Consider the following 20303-nt stretch of genomic DNA (forward strand, 5'->3'; position numbering starts at 1 on the left):
GCTGCGCCACAAGCTAAAACGGTTCATAATTTTGCTGTGAGGTCACGGAAATGACATTACATTCTTTCCCTTTTGTGTCTCGTCAAATTACGACGGTAAACAATAATACCTGTTTAATGACTTTACCGCATGAGCTGGCATATTGTGTATAAACACACTTTAGGGATCAGGCTAGGGGAATTATAGTGTCAGTTTTTATAGTACTTTGTAATATACATTTAAGCTAATTTGTAGTCATTGTGGGGACTTTGTGGTTAAAATAACAATTGGGGAAGCACATGAAAGACAATTGTGTTTATTGTGTCTCTCTTTGAAAAAACAATCCCGCACCAGGAAATACCTCCTCTCTCTCTGTCTGGTAACATACCTGTAAACCTAGGAGGTTAGGAGTGGCCTGCAAGTCCAAATAACCAGTTGCCAAAGTAAAATAATGTGCCTCTACCAAATAAAAGGTTTCCCAGAAATGATTTAGAATTTATCTTGCGAGACAGACAGAGTCTTACCATCAATGCTTTAGCCTATGTTTACCTTTGACGCAAGCTGCAAAGAAACAGCACATTTATTAACACTAACAGAACTCTGCTTGCCTTATTCTTTGCAGGACAACATTCTAATAATCCCTATGATCTTCCTTTTGGATTATCTTGAAATAATCTCTGTTTCTCTGAGTAATTCTTATGCATTGATAAAAGCCCCTTAATAAAAACATTTCCTTTGGATTCTAGAATCTATATGTGGTCATTTTCTGTGCGAGCCCCACCCCCCCATTTCCTGTCCGTCTTCATTAAAGTCCTCTGAGAGATTGGCATGCAAACACACAAAGGTAGTGTTGTTCCTGGACACGTTGTCCGTCATCGATAGCTGACACTCTGACAGGCAGGTGTCACTGCGTTAAGAGGACTGTTGCCGGGCAGAATGAAGTAAGACACCACTGTTTGTTTAAGCAAAAACAGCCTTCTGAAAACAAAGTGGAGAAGACTTTACAGGTCTGGGTTGAGTCGCAAATGGCAGCCTATTCCCTATATAGTGTACTACTTTTGACCAGGCCCAAGAGGGTTCTGGTCAAAAGTAGTGCACTATATATGCACTATATAGGGAATAGGGTGCCATTTGGGACACAGTCTGGGGGTTTGACTTCCTGGTTTTATAGCTTGGCTGGCCGTAGGGTCTAACACCTTCTTTTTTTGGGGGGGGGGGGGGTTGCAGTTGTTGTGGTGAAACTGTACCATTTTAGCACTTTTATGATTTGCTTTGAAGCTAGCCACTTAGCCAATTCTCCTATGCCATACCTGCCCTGCTGCCTGATGTCTCTGCTGGATAAGTCAAGAGCTACTGTACTGGTTAAATTAACAATAGTAACTTTTTTAGTTCTGTCGTTTTTTTGTTTCTACAGCCACATGCCCTTGAAAGCCACAGAACCTTTGCCTTGGTTTGGACGATTTGAAAAGGATCAAACACGCATCATTTGACAGGCTATGAAATATGAATTGTTGTTGTTGATGCATTTACATTGCAGTGGGAGATGGGGAGCCCAGGGGCCCTTGTGTTGTTCCATCTACTGATTTACATTGCAGTGGGAGATGGGGAGCCCAGGGGCCCTTGTGTTGTTCCATCTACTGATTTACATTGCAGTGGGAGATGGGGAGCCCAGGTGCCCTTGTGTTGTTCCATCTACTGATTTACATTGCAGTGGGAGATGGGGAGCCCAGGGGCCCTTGTGTTGTTCCATCTACTGATTTACATTGCAGTGGGAGATGGGGAGCCCAGGTGCCCTTGTGTTGTTCCATCTACTGATTTACATTGCAGTGGGAGATGGGGAGCCCAGGGGCCCTTGTGTTGTTCCATCTACTGATTTACATTGCAGTGGGAGATGGGGAGCCCAGGTGCCCTTGTGTTGTTCCATCTACTGATTTACATTGCAGTGGGAGATGGGGAGCCCAGGTGCCCTTGTGTTGTTCCATCTACTGATTTACATTGCAGTGGGAGATGGGGAGCCCAGGTGCCCTTGTGTTGTTCCATCTACTGATTTACATTGCAGTGGGAGATGGGGAGCCCAGGTGCCCTTGTGTTGTTCCATCTACTGATTTACATTGCAGTGGGAGATGGGGAGCCCAGGTGCCCTTGTGTTGTTCCATCTACTGATTTACATTGCAGTGGGAGATGGGGAGCCCAGGTGCCCTTGTGTTGTTCCATCTACTGATTTACATTGCAGTGGGAGATGGGGAGCCCAGGGGCCCTTGTGTTGTTCCATCTACTGATTTACATTGCAGTGGGAGATGGGGAGCCCAGGTGCCCTTGTGTTGTTCCATCTACTGATTTACATTGCAGTGGGAGATGGGGAGCCCAGGGGCCCTTGTGTTGTTCCATCTACTGATTTACATTGCAGTGGGAGATGGGGAGCCCAGGTGCCCTTGTGTTGTTCCATCTACTGATTTACATTGCAGTGGGAGATGGGGAGCCCAGGGGCCCTTGTGTTGTTCCATCTACTGATTTACATTGCAGTGGGAGATGGGGAGCCCAGGTGCCCTTGTGTTGTTCCATCTACTGATTTACATTGCAGTGGGAGATGGGGAGCCCAGGTGCCCTTGTGTTGTTCCATCTACTGATTTACATTGCAGTGGGAGATGGGGAGCCCAGGTGCCCTTGTGTTGTTCCATCTACTGATTTACATTGCAGTGGGAGATGGGGAGCCCAGGGGCCCTTGTGTTGTTCCATCTACTGATTTACATTGCAGTGGGAGATGGGGAGCCCAGGGGCCCTTGTGTTGTTCCATCTACTGATTTACATTGCAGTGGGAGATGGGGAGCCCAGGTGCCCTTGTGTTGTTCCATCTACTGATTTACATTGCAGTGGGAGATGGGGAGCCCAGGTGCCCTTGTGTTGTTCCATCTACTGATTTACATTGCAGTGGGAGATGGGGAGCCCAGGTGCCCTTGTGTTGTTCCATCTACTGATTTACATTGCAGTGGGAGATGGGGAGCCCAGGTGCCCTTGTGTTGTTCCATCTACTGATTTACATTGCAGTGGGAGATGGGGAGCCCAGGTGCCCTTGTGTTGTTCCATCTACTGATTTACATTGCAGTGGGAGATGGGGAGCCCAGGTGCCCTTGTGTTGTTCCATCTACTGATTTACATTGCAGTGGGAGATGGGGAGCCCAGGGGCCCTTGTGTTGTTCCATCTACTGATTTACATTGCAGTGGGAGATGGGGAGCCCAGGGGCCCTTGTGTTGTTCCATCTACTGATTTACATTGCAGTGGGAGATGGGGAGCCCAGGTGCCCTTGTGTTGTTCCATCTACTGATTTACATTGCAGTTGGATATGGGGAGCCCAGGTGCCCTTGTGTTGTTCCATCTACTGATTTACATTGCAGTGGGAGATGGGGAGCCCAGGTGCCCTTGTGTTGTTCCATCTACTGATTTACATTGCAGTTGGATATGGGGAGCCCAGGTGCCCTTGTGTTGTTCCATCTACTGATTTACATTGCAGTGGGAGATGGGGAGCCCAGGTGCCCTTGTGTTGTTCCATCTACTGATTTACATTGCAGTGGGAGATGGGGAGCCCAGGTGCCCTTGTGTTGTTCCATCTACTGATTTACATTGCAGTGGGAGATGGGGAGCCCAGGGGCCCTTGTGTTGTTCCATCTACTGATTTACATTGCAGTGGGAGATGGGGAGCCCAGGTGCCCTTGTGTTGTTCCATCTACTGATTTACATTGCAGTGGGAGATGGGGAGCCCAGGGGCCCTTGTGTTGTTCCATCTACTGATTTACATTGCAGTGGGAGATGGGGAGCCCAGGTGCCCTTGTGTTGTTCCATCTACTGATTTACATTGCAGTGGGAGATGGGGAGCCCAGGTGCCCTTGTGTTGTTCCATCTACTGATTTACATTGCAGTGGGAGATGGGGAGCCCAGGTGCCCTTGTGTTGTTCCATCTACTGATTTACATTGCAGTGGGAGATGGGGAGCCCAGGGGCCCTTGTGTTGTTCCATCTACTGTACCGCTACTAGTTTGATCCTGAACTTTCAGAAACTGTTTGGTGACTTTACTAGCGTGCAGAAAATAGATTTTATTTTAGACAGAAGAAGTGGACTGGCTGCTAGACATGGTGGATGTTTCAGTCTGTAGCTCCCCACTGGTGACAGACATCAGTTCAACGTCTATTCCACGTTGGTTCAACGTAATTTCATTGAGTTGATTCAGCCAGTGTGTGTTCAGTGGGTCCTCGTCTCTTCTTCATGGTGTTCCATCTACAGACTTATTAAGGCCAGTGTGTGTTCAGTGGGTCCTCGTCTCTTCTTCATGGTGTTCCATCTACAGACTTATTAAGGCCAGTGTGTGTCCAGTGGGTCCTCGTCTCTTCTTAATGGTGTTCCATCTACAGACTTATTAAGGCCAGTGTGTGTCCAGTGGGTCCTCGTCTCTTCTTCATGGTGTTCCATCTACAGACTTATTAAGGCCAGTGTGTGTCCAGTGGGTCCTCGTCTCCTCTTCATGGTGTTCCATCTACAGACTTATTAAGGCCAGTGTGTGTCCAGTGGGTCCTCGTCTCTTCTTCATGGTGTTCCATCTACAGACTTATTAAGGCCAGTGTGTGTCCAGTGGGTCCTCGTCTCTTCTTCATGGTGTTCCATCTACAGACTTATTAAGGCCAGTGTGTGTCCAGTGGGTCCTCGTCTCTTCTTCATGGTGTTCCATCTACAGACTTATTAAGGCCAGTGTGTGTCCAGTGGGTCCTCGTCTCTTCTTCATGGTGTTCCATCTACAGACTTATTAAGGTGAAGGCTGTTTAAGAACTAAGCCCATAAACATTACAAATGCTTCCTCTCCTCTGGAATCAGTCCATGTTAGGCTTCTCTAATCAGAAAAGGCCTAGCGGATTCATCGTGCTTTGATCACACGACCGTCCCTTGAATACATCCTTCATCATTCAAAGCTTTTTATTCCACAAAGCAAAACAATTCCACGTGATAAACTTGTTTACTTGGCCGTACATCCTCTTTATGCAATGTCCAAGAATAGACGGGTCTCAGATCATGTGATGCCCCGGGCCGTGGTAAGACCAGCCTGACTTAGAGGAAAGGAGAGGTGCAACACCCTCATCTCCACTCTTGACCCACTTACCAAACGTGTGTAGCAGGTGCAGTGGAAGGAGGATTTCACATTGCTTTCTGAAACCAGGGGATATTTTAAGGCCTGGATGCCTGGAGGCAAAGTAACCCGCTCCTTGTACCTCCCCATGGTGAGACAATGATCCGTGCTCATTCCAATAGTAATAGAATCGGGTGAAACATTGTACATTTGTCTGGACTGGCTGAGTTCATGGAAGGGTTCATGGATTTTGAAGCCGGTGGCTTTTGATAAGTATCGTAGAATGACTTATGAACAGGGAAAGAATCTGGTCGAGCTGTATAGCTTACACAGCTGAGCCGAGCTGTATAGCTTACCAAGGTGAGCCAGCTGTATATCTGAGCCAGTACAGAACAGTTCAAGTATGTATGAAAAGGGTATAAAAGTAAGGCCTTGTAGCCAACAGCACACAGTGTCCCAGCATATAGTCTTTCTGTAAGGCTCGGTCCCAAATGGCACCCTATTCCCTACATAGTGCACTACGGGCCCTCTGGGCCTGGTCAAAAGCAGTGCACTATATTGGAAATAGAGTGCCATTTGGGACACAGCCTAAGAGTCCCCCTAGCCAGCCACCTGGCCTTGTCTTGGTCCGGCAGCCTAACGGAGAAGGCATCACACTGACAGCAGAGTTAACATTGAGATGTAGTGGAGACAGGCATCACACTGACGGCAGAGTTAACATTGAGATGTAGTGGAGACAGGCATCACACTGACAGCAGAGTTAACATTGAGATGTAGTGGAGACAGGCATCACACTGACAGCAGAGTTAACATTGAGATGTAGTGGAGACAGGCATCACACTGACAGTAGAGTTAACATTGAGATGGAGTGGAGACAGGCAGAGTTAACATTGAGATGTAGTGGAGACAGGCATCACACTGACAGCAGAGTTAACATTGAGATGGAGTGGAGACAGGCATCACACTGACAGCAGAGTTAACATTGAGATGTAGTGGAGACAGGCATCACACTGACAGCAGAGTTAACATTGAGATGGAGTGGAGACAGGCATCACACTGACAGCAGAGTTAACATTGAAATGTAGTGGAGACAGGCATCACACTGACAGTGGAGTTAACATTGAGATGTAGTGGAGACAGGCATCACACTGACAGCAGAGTTAACATTGAGATGGAGTGGAGACCGGCATCACATTAACAGCAGAGTTAACATTGAGATGGAGAGGAGACAGGCATCACACTGACAGCAGAGTTAACATTGAAATGTAGTGGAGACAGGCATCACACATTCAGCCTCCACCAACCTCCAACCCAGGACTTTCTACTGTAATAACCTGGTTGTTGTATGGGCATGTTAAACCCATCGTGGCTCATTCATATTGCCACCTGTTTTAGTTGAGTGATGTGTTCTTGGCACTTTGCCAGTTAACCAATGAAGTGGCCCAGGTGTTTGTATCAACGTGAGAGCTGTGTTAGTTAGAGATGTCTGCTGCCAGCTTCCCTTCCTGTTGCGTCGTAGGCAGGTAACGCTACCGCTGGTTTTTCCACAGAGACTAATGACATGGGTCCTAAATGGTACCCTTTGCCTTAAAAACAGTAGTGCACTATATAGGGAATAGGGTGCTATTTGGAACACAAACACGGTGACAAAGTCTGTCCGTTTCCCACTTCGCCGCTGTCTGGCGTTCCCGTGGCGACGGAGCGCTTGGTGGCAGCGAACGGAGCAGTGCTAAAAATAGAAAGCAATCAGGGCAGCGGGGCATGAAGAGGATTCATGAAGACTCCCTGCAGCGCTTTCTCTCCCTCTGTCTCGCTCTCTCTCTCGCTCTTTCTCTCTTTCAGTACCCCTCACTCACAGGACGGATGGCTGATAGACAGGGAAAGAGAGGGGCTGGTGCTGCTGTATTTGACAGGACTCTCAAAATAGAAGCATCTGGCCCTGTCAACCCCCCCCCCCCCCCCCCCCCGCGCTCGTGTTCTCGTCTCCCCTCGTCTCCCTTGTGCAACATCTCGTCGTATGGTCGCATCACAAAAACAACCCTTCTCAATAATTGATCTCAAGGAAAGGATAAATAATTGAAACAACATGGTGTTTAGTTATTGTATAATACTGAGATGGCCGTTTATGTAACTTTGTGCTCCATCCTCCCCCTACAGCACTAGTAGGTTGATCTCTGTGTTGATCTGGATCCTCCTCCTACAGCACTAGTAGGTTGACCTCTGTGTTGACCTGGATCCTCCTCCTACAGCACTAGTAGGTTGACCTCTGTGTTGACCTCTGTGTTGACCTGGATCCTCCTCCTACAGCACTAGTAGGTTGACCTCTGTGTTGACCTGGATCCTCCTCCTACAGCACTAGTAGGTTGACCTCTGTGTTGACCTCTGTGTTGACCTGGATCCTCCTCCTACAGCACTAGTAGGTTGACCTCTGTGTTGATCTGGATCCTCCTCCTACAGCACTAGTAGGTTGACCTCTGTGTTGATCTGGATCCTCCTCCTACAGCACTAGTAGGTTGACCTCTGTGTTGATCTGGATCCTCCTCCTACAGCACTAGTAGGTTGACCTCTGTGTTGATCTGGATCCTCCTCCTACAGCACTAGTAGGTTGACCTCTGTGTTGACCTGGATCCTCCTCCTACAGCACTAGTAGGTTGACCTCTGTGTTGACCTGGATCCTCCTCCTACAGCACTAGTAGGTTGACCTCTGTGTTGACCTGGATCCTCCTCCTACAGCACTAGTAGGTTGACCTCTGTGTTGATCTGGATCCTCCTCCTATAGCACTAGTAGGTTGACCTCTGTGTTGATCTGGATCCTCCTCCTACAGCACTAGTAGGTTGACCTCTGTGTTGACCTGGATCCTCCTCCTACAGCACTAGTAGGTTGACCTCTGTGTTGATCTGGATCCTCCTAGTACAGCACTAGTAGGTTGACCTCTGTGTTGACCTGGATCCTCCTCCAACAGCACTAGTAGGTTGACCTCTGTGTTGACCTGGATCCTCCTCCTACAGCACTAGTAGGTTGACCTCTGTGTTGATCTGGATGTCAGTAGTGTTAAAGTGTGAGTGGAGGGGATTCCAGGGCTGTAGGGAGAGAGAGAGAGAGGGGGGGGGGCATAGGGAGACATTATTAGCGCCCATAGGGCTCTGGTCAAAAGTAGTGCACTAAATAGGCAATAGGGTGTCATTTGGGGTGAGTTGAGCTAGGCTGAGCTGGCCTACTGACTGACTCCTCCTCAGGGCTTGACAGGATCATCCTCATCATCACCGCCACGCCTCAAAAACACTCAGACACAACAACAACCTTTCGTTATATCAACACACTTAGTGGCAGTCTGTACTGTGTGATGCTAGATAGATATTTGACTGAAATATTAAAGGTTTTTTCCCAATATATTTCTGTATATACCAATGATGTTGCTTTTGCTGCTGGTGATTCTCTGATCCACCTCTATGCAGACGACACCATTCTGTATACATCTGGCCCTTCAACTGCTCTTAAACACAAGTCAAACTAAATGCATGCTTTTCAACCGTTCGCTGCCCGCACCCTCCCGCCCGACTAGCATCACTACTCTGTACGGTTCTGACTTAGAATATGTGGACAACTACAAATACCTAGGTGTCTGGTTAGACTGTAAACTCTCCTTCCAGACTCACATTAAGAATCTCCAATCCAAAATTAAATCTAGAATCGGCTTCCTATTTTGCAACAAAGCCTCCTTCACTCATGCCGCCAAACATACCCTTGTAAAACTGACTATCCTACCGATCCTTGACTTTGGCGATGTCTTTTCCAAAATAGCCTATGACACTCTACTCAGCAAACTGGATGTAGTCTATCATAGTGCCATCTGTTTTGTCACCAAAGCCCCATATACTACCCACCATTGTGACCTGTATGCTCTCGTTGGATGGCCCTCACTACATATCCGTCGCCAAACCCACTGGCTCCAGGTCATCTATAAGTCTTTGCTAGGTAAAGCCCCTCCTTATCTCAGCTCACTGGTCACCATAGCAACACCCACCCGTAGCATGCGCTCCAGCAGGTATATCTCACTGGTCACCCCCAAAGCCAACACTTCCTTTGGCCGCCTTTCCTTCCAGTTCTCTGCTGCCAATGACTGGAACAAATTGCAAAAATCACTGAAGCTGGAGTCTTATATCTCCCGCTCTAACTTTAAGCATCAGCTGTCAGAGCAGCTTACCAATCACTGTACCTGTACACAGCCAATCTGTAAATAGCACCCCGACTACCTCATCCCCATATTATTACTTACCCTCTTGCTCTTATGCACCCCAGTATCTCTACTTGCACATCATTTGCACATCTATCACTCCAGTATTAATGTTAAATTGTAATTATTTTCGCCTCCAGAGCCTATTTATTGCCTACCTCCCTACTCTTCTACATTTCCAAACACTGTACATACATTTTTCTATTTTTCTTTTCTTTTGTGTTATTGGCTGTATGTTTGTTTATGTGTAACTCTGTGTTGTTGTCTGTTCACACTGCTTTGCTTTATCTTGGCCAGGTTGTAAATGAGAACTTGTTCTCAACTGGCCTACCTGGTTGAATAAAGGTGTTCTCAACTGGCCTACCTGGTTGAATAAAGGTGTTCTCAACTGGCCTACCTGGTTAAATAAAGGTGTTCTCAACTGGCCTACCTGGTTAAATAAAGGTGAAATAAATAAATAGTAGGAGCTGATCATTTGGCTTGGTTCCATGTTATTTGTCCATGTTCCCTACTCCTTGGTATCAGTCCAGTAGTCACTCTCTCAACTTCTCTCTGTCACTACTTGACTTTCTTCATATTCCTGTCAAACAGAGGCTGTCCATTAGGACTTCATCTAAAAGTGGGTCTGGATTCATTTAGCCTGGGACGTGTTTGTCCAGTGACATGTGTGTGTGTGTGTGTGTGTGTTTGTGTGTTTGTGTGTGGGGTGGTATCTCTGGTTTGCATTAGGAATGTGGAGATGGTGTGAGGAACGTATCTGAAACATCTGCCATGCGTTTGTGTTAGTTTAACTGCTGCTACTGTATCAGGCTGTGGTCACCAGGGCAGCAGGTAGCGACCACTTCACTTAGAGAGACCCTGTGTGTTGCTCAACCTAATTTAGACCAGATGAGGTGGAAATGGGCCCAATCTTGACTCATTGCATCTCCTCAAACAGCTCAGAATCTTCTCTCTGAAATGAAATGGTGTCATTTGGTTGAAGAGAAACCACCAGAACTGTGTCTATACTTCTTCTTACAGGTTTAAATGTATTAAAACTTTGACAGGACCACTATTCTGACCTTGCTGAGTTGTTCCTCATTTTTAGAATTGTGTTTAAAGATATGGAGGGTATGTGTCATTCTGTCCTGGTCGGGTCTACAATATATCAAAACCATCTTTGGAATCCTGTCAGGCGTGAGCTACAGTCCCTCCCACTGGTAAACATTTCTTTGAGGGAACTCAAGCTGATTGGTGGCTGGCTGTCTTCTGTTAGTGACAGTGGCCACCAACATCAACCACTACAGGCATATAAATAGATCTAGTACATGGAGTATGAACTATGCTGAACCATAGTCTCTCTCTCCCCCTCCAGCCTTGTCTTACGAAACCACTCTCTCTCACTCTCTCTCTCTCTCTCTCTCTCTCTCTCTCTCTCTCTCCCCCCCCTCTCTCTCCCTCTCCCCTTCTTTCTCTCCCTCTCTCCCCCTCTCCCTCTCTCTCTCTCTCTCTCTGTCCTCCTCTAGCCTGAGTCTTACTAAACCATCCCCTCTCTCCCTCCTCTCTCTGTCCTCCTCCAGCCTCAGAGCCCAACCTGAAGGTAAAGTCTAGACTGAAGCAGAAGGTAGCAGAGAGGAGGAGTAGTCCACTGCTGAAGAGGAAAGACAGCAACGTCATGACCCCCTACAAGAAGAGGGCCCTAGAAATGATGGGTATGATTGTTGTTGACACATATTGTGTAATGTATAACTCTACAGCCACTAACATTATCTCTGTCCTCTCTATAGCCAATAACATTATCTCTGTCCCCTTCACAAACTCTACAGCCACTAACATTATCTCTGTCCTCTCTATAGCCAATAACATTATATCTGTCCCCTTCACAAACTCTACAGCCACTAATATTATCTCTGTCCTCTCTATAGCCAATAACATTATCTCTGTCCCCTTCACAAACTCTACAGCCACTAATATTATCTCTGTCCTCTCTATAGCCAATAACAATCTATATCTCTGTCCCCTTCACAGACTCTACAGCCACTAATATTATCTCTGTCCTCTCTATAGCCAATAACAGTATCTCTGTCCCCTTCACAAACTCTACAGCCACTAACATTATCTCTGTCCTCTCTATAGCCAATAACAATCTATATCTCTGTCCCCTTCACAAACTCTACAGCCACTAATATTATCTCTGTCCTCTCTATAGCCAATAACAATCTATATCTCTGTCCCCTTCACAAACTCTACAGCCACTAATATGATCTCTGTACTCTTCACAGACGCTACAATCATTAACATTATCTCTGTCCTCTTCACAGACTCTACAGCCACTAACATTATCTCTGTCCCCTTCACAGACTCTACAGCCACTAACATTATCTCTGTCCTTTTCACAGACTCTACAGTCACTAACATTATCTCTGTCCTTTTCACAGACTCTACAGTCACTAACATTATCTCTGTCCTCTTCACAGACTCTATAGCCACTAACATTATCTCTGTCCTCTTCACAGACTCTACAGTCACTAACATTATCTCTGTCCTCTTCACAGACTCTACAGCCACTAACATTATCTCTGTCCTCTTCACAGACTCTACAGCCACTAACATTATCTCTGTCCCCTTCACAGACTCTACAGCCCCTAACATTATCTCTGTCCTTTTCACAGACTCTACAGTCACTAACATTATCTCTGTCCTCTTCACAGACTCTACAGCCACTAACAGTGCCCCAGGCTCAGGACCCAGCTCTCCCATCGGAGCCTCCAGCGCCCTGGGGGCCGAGAACGGGCCCTCCTCTCTCCCCACCACCACAAAAACCGAGGTACGAACCCAGAACATCAATCAATCCATTTTATTTTATAAAGCCCTTTTTACATCAGCAGTTGTCACAAAGTGCTTCACAGTGACCCGGCTTAAACCCCAAGGAGCAACCAAAGCAAAAGCTAAAGAACAGTAGCCAGACCGCTCGTATTTATCCTCTACACACTACGGTGACTTTTAATTGATTCAAGTGGATTCAAGATAAATAATCTGAATCGTGAAAATCTAACTTCTTAAGTCATGTCTCACACGGGGTGTCTGTCTGCCTGCCTGCCTGTGTATGTGTGTGTGTGTGTGTCTGTGTGTGTGTGTGTGTGTGTGCAGCTATGAAAACAGCCAGTTGTCCCTGCCGTCTGTCTCTAAGCGTTCAGTCTGTTACAGTCCAGTAGAAATGACTCCCCACACTGAGGGTAAAGAGACACAGCTCTCCCATAATGTCGACATACGTAATACACACCTGCTTTACTTCTTTCTTTCTACTTACTATTTATTTTACTTTTTCTTCTTATGTCTTATTTTTCATAAAGGGTGAAATGCAAAGCGTTTGCATATCCATGGCATGAACTCTTATGGTGAGGCAATATTGGCAGCAACATTTTTGTTGCAATTCAATCTCTATAAATTCTCAGGGCAGAAAGCATCTTGGATCCCTGTGTGTTTCCCTATGGTTTTGTGGTTAAAAATGCCTCATCCAGTATCTCGATTCACAATTGTCATACCTCTTGATTTTTTCCCTTGCTCAACACGTATCGTGCAAGCTATTTAGCTACTCTACGCTACAATAGAATCCAAATATTCAACAACAACAGAAATATTCCAAAAGCAGTCTAAAAGAATCCAAGCTAAGCGTTCTGTTGGCGTGTCATAGTATATCTGTCACTGAGCTGTCTGACCACAGCCCTGTGAGTTGTTCCCTTCCTTCTGAGGCCTTCCCCAATAGATTCATGACTCAGTAACTAGCCGGGGGCAGGGGCTCTCCTAGGACCCCAGCCTCACAAAACACTGCGTTCTAGCGGGTGGCAGATATGATACATCTCTGAACCATCTTTAACAGAGCAGCTGTGTTTTCTTTAACCAGCGATGTTTACTCTTTCAGGGACCTCAGTGACATTGAGAGGGGAGTAACAGGCCTGCCATTGGGGTGGAGGGGGGTAGGAGGGGGGGAACCGTGGAGCTTAATTGATATCCCAGGCGCTGGTAGCCAAAGACACCCACCCACATGCTAACAACATAAACACACAGGATTGCTATTGTATCAGCCCAAAGCTAAGACTCGTTCTCTCATGAAACGTACTGTGGCGGGACTGTTAGTGGGGGCTAACTGGCGGGGGCTAACCGAAGGCCTCATGCCTGTTGCAAAAGCAAGTTGTGTTTGTGCACCGTTACATTAGGTATCCTTTTTCAGAGGGAATGGGTCCCTGGGGTGGAATACAGGCCGGATATCCCTGTTCAGGTCACTGAATACTAGAGGGGGTTGGAAGGATAAACACGGCCCTTCCAGAACCACATGCTGCTAGGCTGCTCTGCTGGCCCTGCTGGGTACAGGAAGCATGCCCCAGCTACACTGATGTTCTCTGGTAGAGAGAGTAGCCTGAGGAGGGTGAGGCCTGGGGCTGGAGGATGGGAAGACCAGGGACGGGGTACAGAGATCTTTTGAAGAGAAGGGTAGATTTCTGGTGGATGGGGGCGGGGGGGTGATGCTAAACGATACCTGATCATGTTGTCTTCACAATATCCTACAATTTGATGACACACTTTTAAGTGGCACTCATTTTGATCATCCGTCAGTAATAGCGCATATCTTTCTGCTATACTGCAGGGAGCCGGAACGTCGTCCGTCTTAGTGCATTAATGTTTATTACAGTGCTCTTGTTGCTCTTTTAAATGTTCCATAGTCCGATTTTCTAAATCTCTCTATCTATCTCTCTCTATCTCTCCCTCGCTCTCTTTCCTGTCATTTCAGCGCTGGCCATCACAGCCTAGGTTATTTCGTCCAGAGGGCTCCATGTCCAACCTTCTGAGCTTATACACGTCTCCCTCCTTACCCAACATCACCCTGGGCCTCTCCGCCACCTCCTCCCAGATCAGCGTGAGTACCACCAGCCACCATGACCTGATCCTGGTCAGCCAGCACAACCAGCCACCATGCCCGGATCCTGGTTAGCCAGTACAACCAGCCACCATGACTCATCCTGGTTAGCTAGTACAACCAGCCATCATGCCCTCATCCTGGTTAGCCAGTACAACCAGCCACCAGGACTCATCCTGGTTAGTCAGTACAACCAGCCACCATGCCCTGATCCTGGTTAGCCAGCACAACCAGACACCATGCCCTGATCCTGGCTAGCTAGTACAACCAGCCACCATGACCTCATCCCGGTTAGCTAGTACAACCAGCCACCATGACTCATCCTGGTTAGCTAGTACAACCAGCCACCATGACCTGATCCTGGTTAGCCAGTACAACCAGCCACCATGACTCATCCTGGTTAGCCAGTACAACCAGCCACCATGCCCTGATCCTGGCTAGCTAGTACAACCAGCCACCATGACCTCATCCCGGTTAGCTAGTACAACCAGCCACCATGACTCATCCTGGTTAGCTAGTACAACCAGCCACCATGACCTGATCCTGGTTAGCCAGTACAACCAGCCACCATGACTCATCCTGGTTAGCCAGTACAACCAGCCACCATGACCGGATCCTGGCTAGCTAGTACAACCAGCCACCCTTGACCTGATCCTGGCTAGCTAGTACAACCAGCCACCCTTGATCTGATCCTGGTTAGCTAGTACAACCAGCCACCATGACCTGATCCTGGTTAGCTAGTACAACCAGCCACCATGACCTGATCCTGGCTAGCTAGTACAACCAGCCACCCTTGACCTGATCCTGGTTAGCCAGTACAACCAGCCACCATGACTCATCCTGGTTAGCTAGTACAACCAGCCACCATGACCTGATCCTGGCTAGCTAGTACAACCAGCCACCATGACTCATCCTGGTTAGCTAGTACAACCAGCCACCATGACCTGATCCTGGCTAGCTAGTACAACCAGCCACCCTTGACCTGATCCTGGTTAGCTAGCTGGCTAGCTTTTACACCTTCTCACAAACACAGGCCATTGGAGAGAGGATTTCTAATTTGTTACGTAGATAGCTATCAACTAGTCTTTCATTTGTAGAACAACATTCTGTAACGCTTTTAATTGAACCACGTTTGTAATACATAGCCAGGTGGTTCAAAAAAGGTTTTAGCCAACAATAGACTCTTAGATAACAAAGTCAGGTTTTCACTAAAAACAAAGGGAAGTGTAGTTTGAGAGATGTTCTCTGCCTTGTCTGGCTGTTGAAAGACTTCAGCATCAGTGGCTGTCAGGATTATACATACGGCAGCAGGGCAACGACCTTTAACCCCAGATTATTTTATTCCACTCAGATGTTAGATGTTGTTAAGAGTCTGTTGTCAGGCCTCCTCTTATCTCTCTCTATATGACCTCATTAATCACAGCTTTTTAAAACGTCCCAGCGGCCCCTTGCCCGGTCAAGTACAGCTAGCTCCAGTCCAGATAAGGGCCAAATGATACATCACTTTTAGCTCCCTGACACATTCCTTACATTGAGACCTGTCTGGTACATCAGCTGGATAGAAAGAGTGTAACCATTTGAAGAGGTGATTGTCAAAAACAAAATTATACCAAGTGTTTCTGGCAAATAATGCAGAGGAAAAACTGACTGCACAAAATGACAACTCTTCTCAGTTTTTTTGGAATGAAAACTTAATAGAATATATAGAAGCACCATTATATTGTGAGAACTTTAGTCCTCAGTTGTATTTCTAAGCTCCTGCTCTGTGTGTCTCTGTGTTCTCTCAGGCTGCCATCGGGCTGAAGGAGAAGACTGGGGAGGTCAGGCATGGTCTACCAGGGCAGCTCCTGGGGCCTGTGCCCATGCCCACGGTGACCTCCATGGAGACCAAGGTGTCCCCCAGCCATCAGGCCCTGCTCCAACACCTCCTTCAGAAGGAGCAGATAAGACGGCAGAAGATCCTCTCCTCCTCTGGTGAGTCCTTATCCTTACACTGAGACAGACTTAAACCGAGATGTAGGGCCCGTTTCCCAGACATTGATTAAGCTTAGTCCTGGACTAAAAAGCATACTCAATGGAAAATCACAGTGGAACTTTTCAGTCCAAGACTACAATCTGACCAGGTTACTGGGCAATAGAATTACACCACTTTGAATGGGAGAGATATTGAATTATTAAATATTGCTTATAATTAGTTGAAGAAGTGGTCATGAAGATCATGAATTAAATGAGTTGGAATTAGTGTAGATTTAGAACGTTGAATCTTAGTGCCGCCGTCTTGCCCCTCCAGGTCAAGGCTCCATGCCCACCCACCCCCACTCCCCTCTGGCCATGAAGGACAGGCCCTCCTCCAACAGCAGACCCAAGCTACCCAAGCACCGGCCCCTGAACCGGACCCAGTCAGCCCCTCTGCCCCAGAGCACCCTGGCTCAGCTGGTCATCCAGCAGCAACACCAGCACTTCCTGGAGAAGCAGAAACAATACCAGCAGCAGATCCACATCAATAAGGTAAGAAACAGTACCAGCAGCAGAGTAGGAGTGTGTATCTAGGATCAGGTCCCCCTGTCCATTCATTTTGATGTAGAAAACTAAACTGATCCACATCAATAAGGTAAGAAACAGTACCAGCAGCAGAGTAGGAGTGTGTATCTAGGATCAGGTCCCCCTGTCCAGTCATTTTGATGTAGAAAACTAAAGTGATCCACATCAATCAGCCAACTGACCTTTACTGTACTTTTGCAGTACACTAACATCCCCGGAGAGTAACTGGACCCCATATCGCCTGTAAATAATACATGCAACCTATACATTAAAATCACCAAGTGTGTGCCCAGTGGGGATTTTAATTTCAGCAGTTTATACAGACAAATTCTGAGGCTATATTTAGTCTTATCAAACTTTCTGTGGTAGCTGCTTTGTGTTTACAGAGCCCTTCCACCCGGCTCAGCCTCCCTGTGCTATTTCTGCTAAGTAAACATGTTGAGCCTGACTTCAAATAGGGGAAGAAATGCTTCCCATAGCACTAATTCTGTTATCATAGCTTAAGGCATCAGTGGCATTCGCATGCAAACCCTGTGAAATTCAATTCAGCCAAATTCAAATGGCCCCAGAATACACGCTTTTGTTCCTCTGTGGCAATATTTGTGTTTCTGTGAGCAGGCTGTGGTGACCGTGCCATCGGCAGAGTGCAATTATTCAGCCACGGGAAGTGAGTGGTTGAGGTGGCGGACATACAGAGACACAGCCAGAGAGACACAGTAAAAGGCAGCATTGTGTTGCTCTCACACTGATCTGTCCCAATGCACAAGCCCTCAAACAGCCATGGGAATCTGAGAGCAACAAGACGCGCAATCTCACTTAAAACTAACAAGGAAGGGCCTCAAAAGTCCCCTAACTACACAGTTTAAGTCTCCCCAGTCAAACTTCCCAATGATGCCATAAGCTGTTTAAAACACTTCCTTAGTTCTGATTCTAGTCCCTCTTAATCAATATACAAAAAAAATTATGCAGTGACTCAAAATAGGTTGTGCTATGCACAAGCATTCCTTGAGCTTGAAGGTGCATTTGATTAACCGGAGGAAGGGGCATTGGATGTTTATCTAAACAAATAACCCTAGCTACCCTATCACCCCTGATGTGAGCACTCAGGTCAATAACAGTAGATCCTTTAGACCAAAGCACCTCTCTCACTAAGAGGAGGTTATAAATGTCTACTAATCAGAGATGAGCTCTGTGTTTATTTAGAAGGATCTTAGCCATTGGCCCAATTAATTTACAGCAGTAGCAGTAACAGTAGTAGCAGTAGAGGTAGCAGCAGCAGGGGTAGAAGTAGCAGTAGCAATAGGAGTTGTACTGTAGTAGCAAAGGGTAGCAGTAGCAGTAGTGGTAACAGTAGCTGTAGCAGTAGCAGCAGCAGTTGTAGCGGTAGTGGTAGCGGTAACAGTAGCAGCAGCAATAGTAGCGGTAGTGGTAACAGTAGCAGCAACAATAGTAGCGGTAGTAGTGGTAGCAGTAGCAACAGCAGTAGTAGCATTAGCGGTAGTGGTAACAGTAGCAGTAGTAGTGGTAGTGGTAGTGGTAGCAGTAGCAACAGCAGACCCATGGCACTCACATCCGTAGCCATGAAGTGCTTTGAAAGGCTGGTAACATCATTATCCCAGAAACCCTAGACCTATCCTAATTTGCATACTGCCCAAAAATATCCACAGATGATGCAATCTCTATTGCACTTCACACTGCCCTTTCCCACCTGGACAAAGGGTGGGAAAGGGGGCTGAATAATTTTGCACGCCCAATTTTTCAGTTTTTGATTTGTTAAAAAAGTTTGAAATATCCAATAAATGTCGTTCCACTTCATGATTGTGTCCCACTTGTTGTTGATTCTTCACAAAAAAATACAGTTTTATATCTTTATGTTTGAAGCCTGAAATGTGGCAAAAGGTCGCAAAGTTCAAGGGGGCCGAATACTTTCGCAAGGCACTGTACTACCTCAATAAGCCTGACTAACAGGTGTCTGTATATAGCCTTGCTACTCTTATTTTCAAATGTCTTTTTACTGTTGTTTTATTTCTTTACTTACCTACACACACACACATAGTTTTAAAAAATATTCTCTCCGCACTATTGGTTAGAGCCTGTAAGTGAGCATTTCACAGTAATGTCTACACCTGTTGTATTCGGCGCACGTGACAAATAAACTTTGATTTGATTTAATTTAGTAGCAGTAGCGGTAGTGTTAACAGTAGCAGTAGTAGTGGTAGTGGTAACAGTAGCAGTAGTAGCAGTATGTGGTAGCGGTAGTGGTAACAGTATCAGTAGTAGCGATAGTAGTAGCGTTAGTGGTAAGAGTTGATTTTATTTATTTAACCTTTATTTAACCAGGAAGGGCTCAAGATAGGCAGCACCAAGTCATTACTGGAACAGTTAGCAGGATAAAGTCCAGCGAACGAAGAGAGTATCCACCACATTTCTGAACAGTTTAAAATAAATCTCAAAGTGCCATGGTAAAGAGTGTCAATTGATCTTAAACATAGTAGTGGTAGTGGTAGTGGTAACAGTAGCAGCAGCAATAGTAGCAGTAGTAGCGGTAATGGTAGTGATAGTGGTAACATTAGCAGTAGTAGCGGTAGTGGTAGTTGTAACAGAGGCAGTAGTAGCGGTAGTGGTAGTGGTAGCAGTAGCAACAGCAGTAGTAGCAGTAGCGGTAGTGGTAGTAGTAGTAGCGGTAGTGGTAACAGTATCAGTAGTAGTGGCAGTGGTAGTAGGGGTAGTGGTAGTGGTAGTGGTAACAGTAGCAGTAGTAGTGGTAACAGTAGCAGTAGTAGCGGTAGTGGTAGTATTGGTAGTGGTAGTGGTAACAGTAGCAGTAGTAGTGGTAGTTGTAACAGTAGCAGTAGTAGTTGTAGTGGTAACAGTAGCAGTAGTAGCGGTAGCAGTAGCAACAGCAGTAGTAGAAGTAGCGTTAGCGGTAGTGGTAGCAGTAGTGGTAACAGTAACAGTAGTAGCGGTAGTGGTAGTGGTAGCAGTAGCAGCAGCAGTAGTAGCAGTAGCATTAGCGGTAATGGTAACAGTAGCAGCTGCAATAGTAGCGGTAGTGGTAGTGGTAACAGTAGCAGTAATAGCGGTAGTGGTAGTGGTAACAGTGGTAGTAGTAGTGGTAGTGCTAACAGTAGCAGTAGGAGTGGTAGTGGTAACAGTAGCAGTGGTAGTGGTAGCAGTAGTAGCGGTAGTGGTAGTGGAAACAGTAGCAGTAGTAGTGGTAGTTGTAGTGGTAACAGTAGCAGTAGTAGAGGTAGTGGTAGCAGTAGGAGCAGTAGTGGTAGTGGTAACAGTGGTAGTGGTAGCAGTAGTAGCGGTAATGGTAACAGTAGTAGTAGTTGTAACAGTAGCAACTGCAGTAGTAGCAGTAGCGGTAGTGGTAACAGTAGCAGTAGTAGTGGTAGCAGTAGTAGCGGTAGTGATAACAGTAGCAGTAGTAGTGGTAGTGGTAGTGGTAACAGTAGCAGTAGTAGCGGTAGTGGTAACAGTTGCAGTAGTAGTGGTAGCAGTAGTAGCGGTAGTGGTAACAGTAGCAGTAGTATCGGT

At 46.5% G+C, this 20303-nt stretch overlaps 1 protein-coding gene across 9 annotated transcripts in view; it reads left to right on the top strand.

Annotated features, from left to right (window-relative positions):
- The window catches only part of LOC110514591 (histone deacetylase 9-B-like), a 112023-nt gene that overhangs the window by 86940 nt on the left and 4780 nt on the right, over positions 1 to 20303 (top strand). For 8 of the 9 annotated variants that reach the window (XM_090187605.1, XM_090187610.1, XM_090187616.1 and 5 more), the window contains 5 exons: positions 10885 to 11016; positions 12016 to 12131; positions 14094 to 14219; positions 16007 to 16193; positions 16510 to 16727. In XM_090187605.1, coding sequence (XP_090043731.1) covers positions 10885 to 11016; positions 12016 to 12131; positions 14094 to 14219; positions 16007 to 16193; positions 16510 to 16727 — 779 coding nt within the window. Of the gene's footprint in view, positions 1 to 10884; positions 11017 to 11332; positions 11559 to 12015; positions 12132 to 14093; positions 14220 to 16006; positions 16194 to 16509; positions 16728 to 20303 lie in introns of those variants that run through there. The other variant, XM_090187623.1, reaches the window with a different exon arrangement.

Source organism: Oncorhynchus mykiss, chromosome 2, assembly GCF_057628025.1.
Source record: "Oncorhynchus mykiss isolate SJ-2025 chromosome 2, ASM5762802v1, whole genome shotgun sequence".
NCBI classification, from domain to species: Eukaryota; Metazoa; Chordata; class Actinopteri; order Salmoniformes; family Salmonidae; genus Oncorhynchus; species Oncorhynchus mykiss.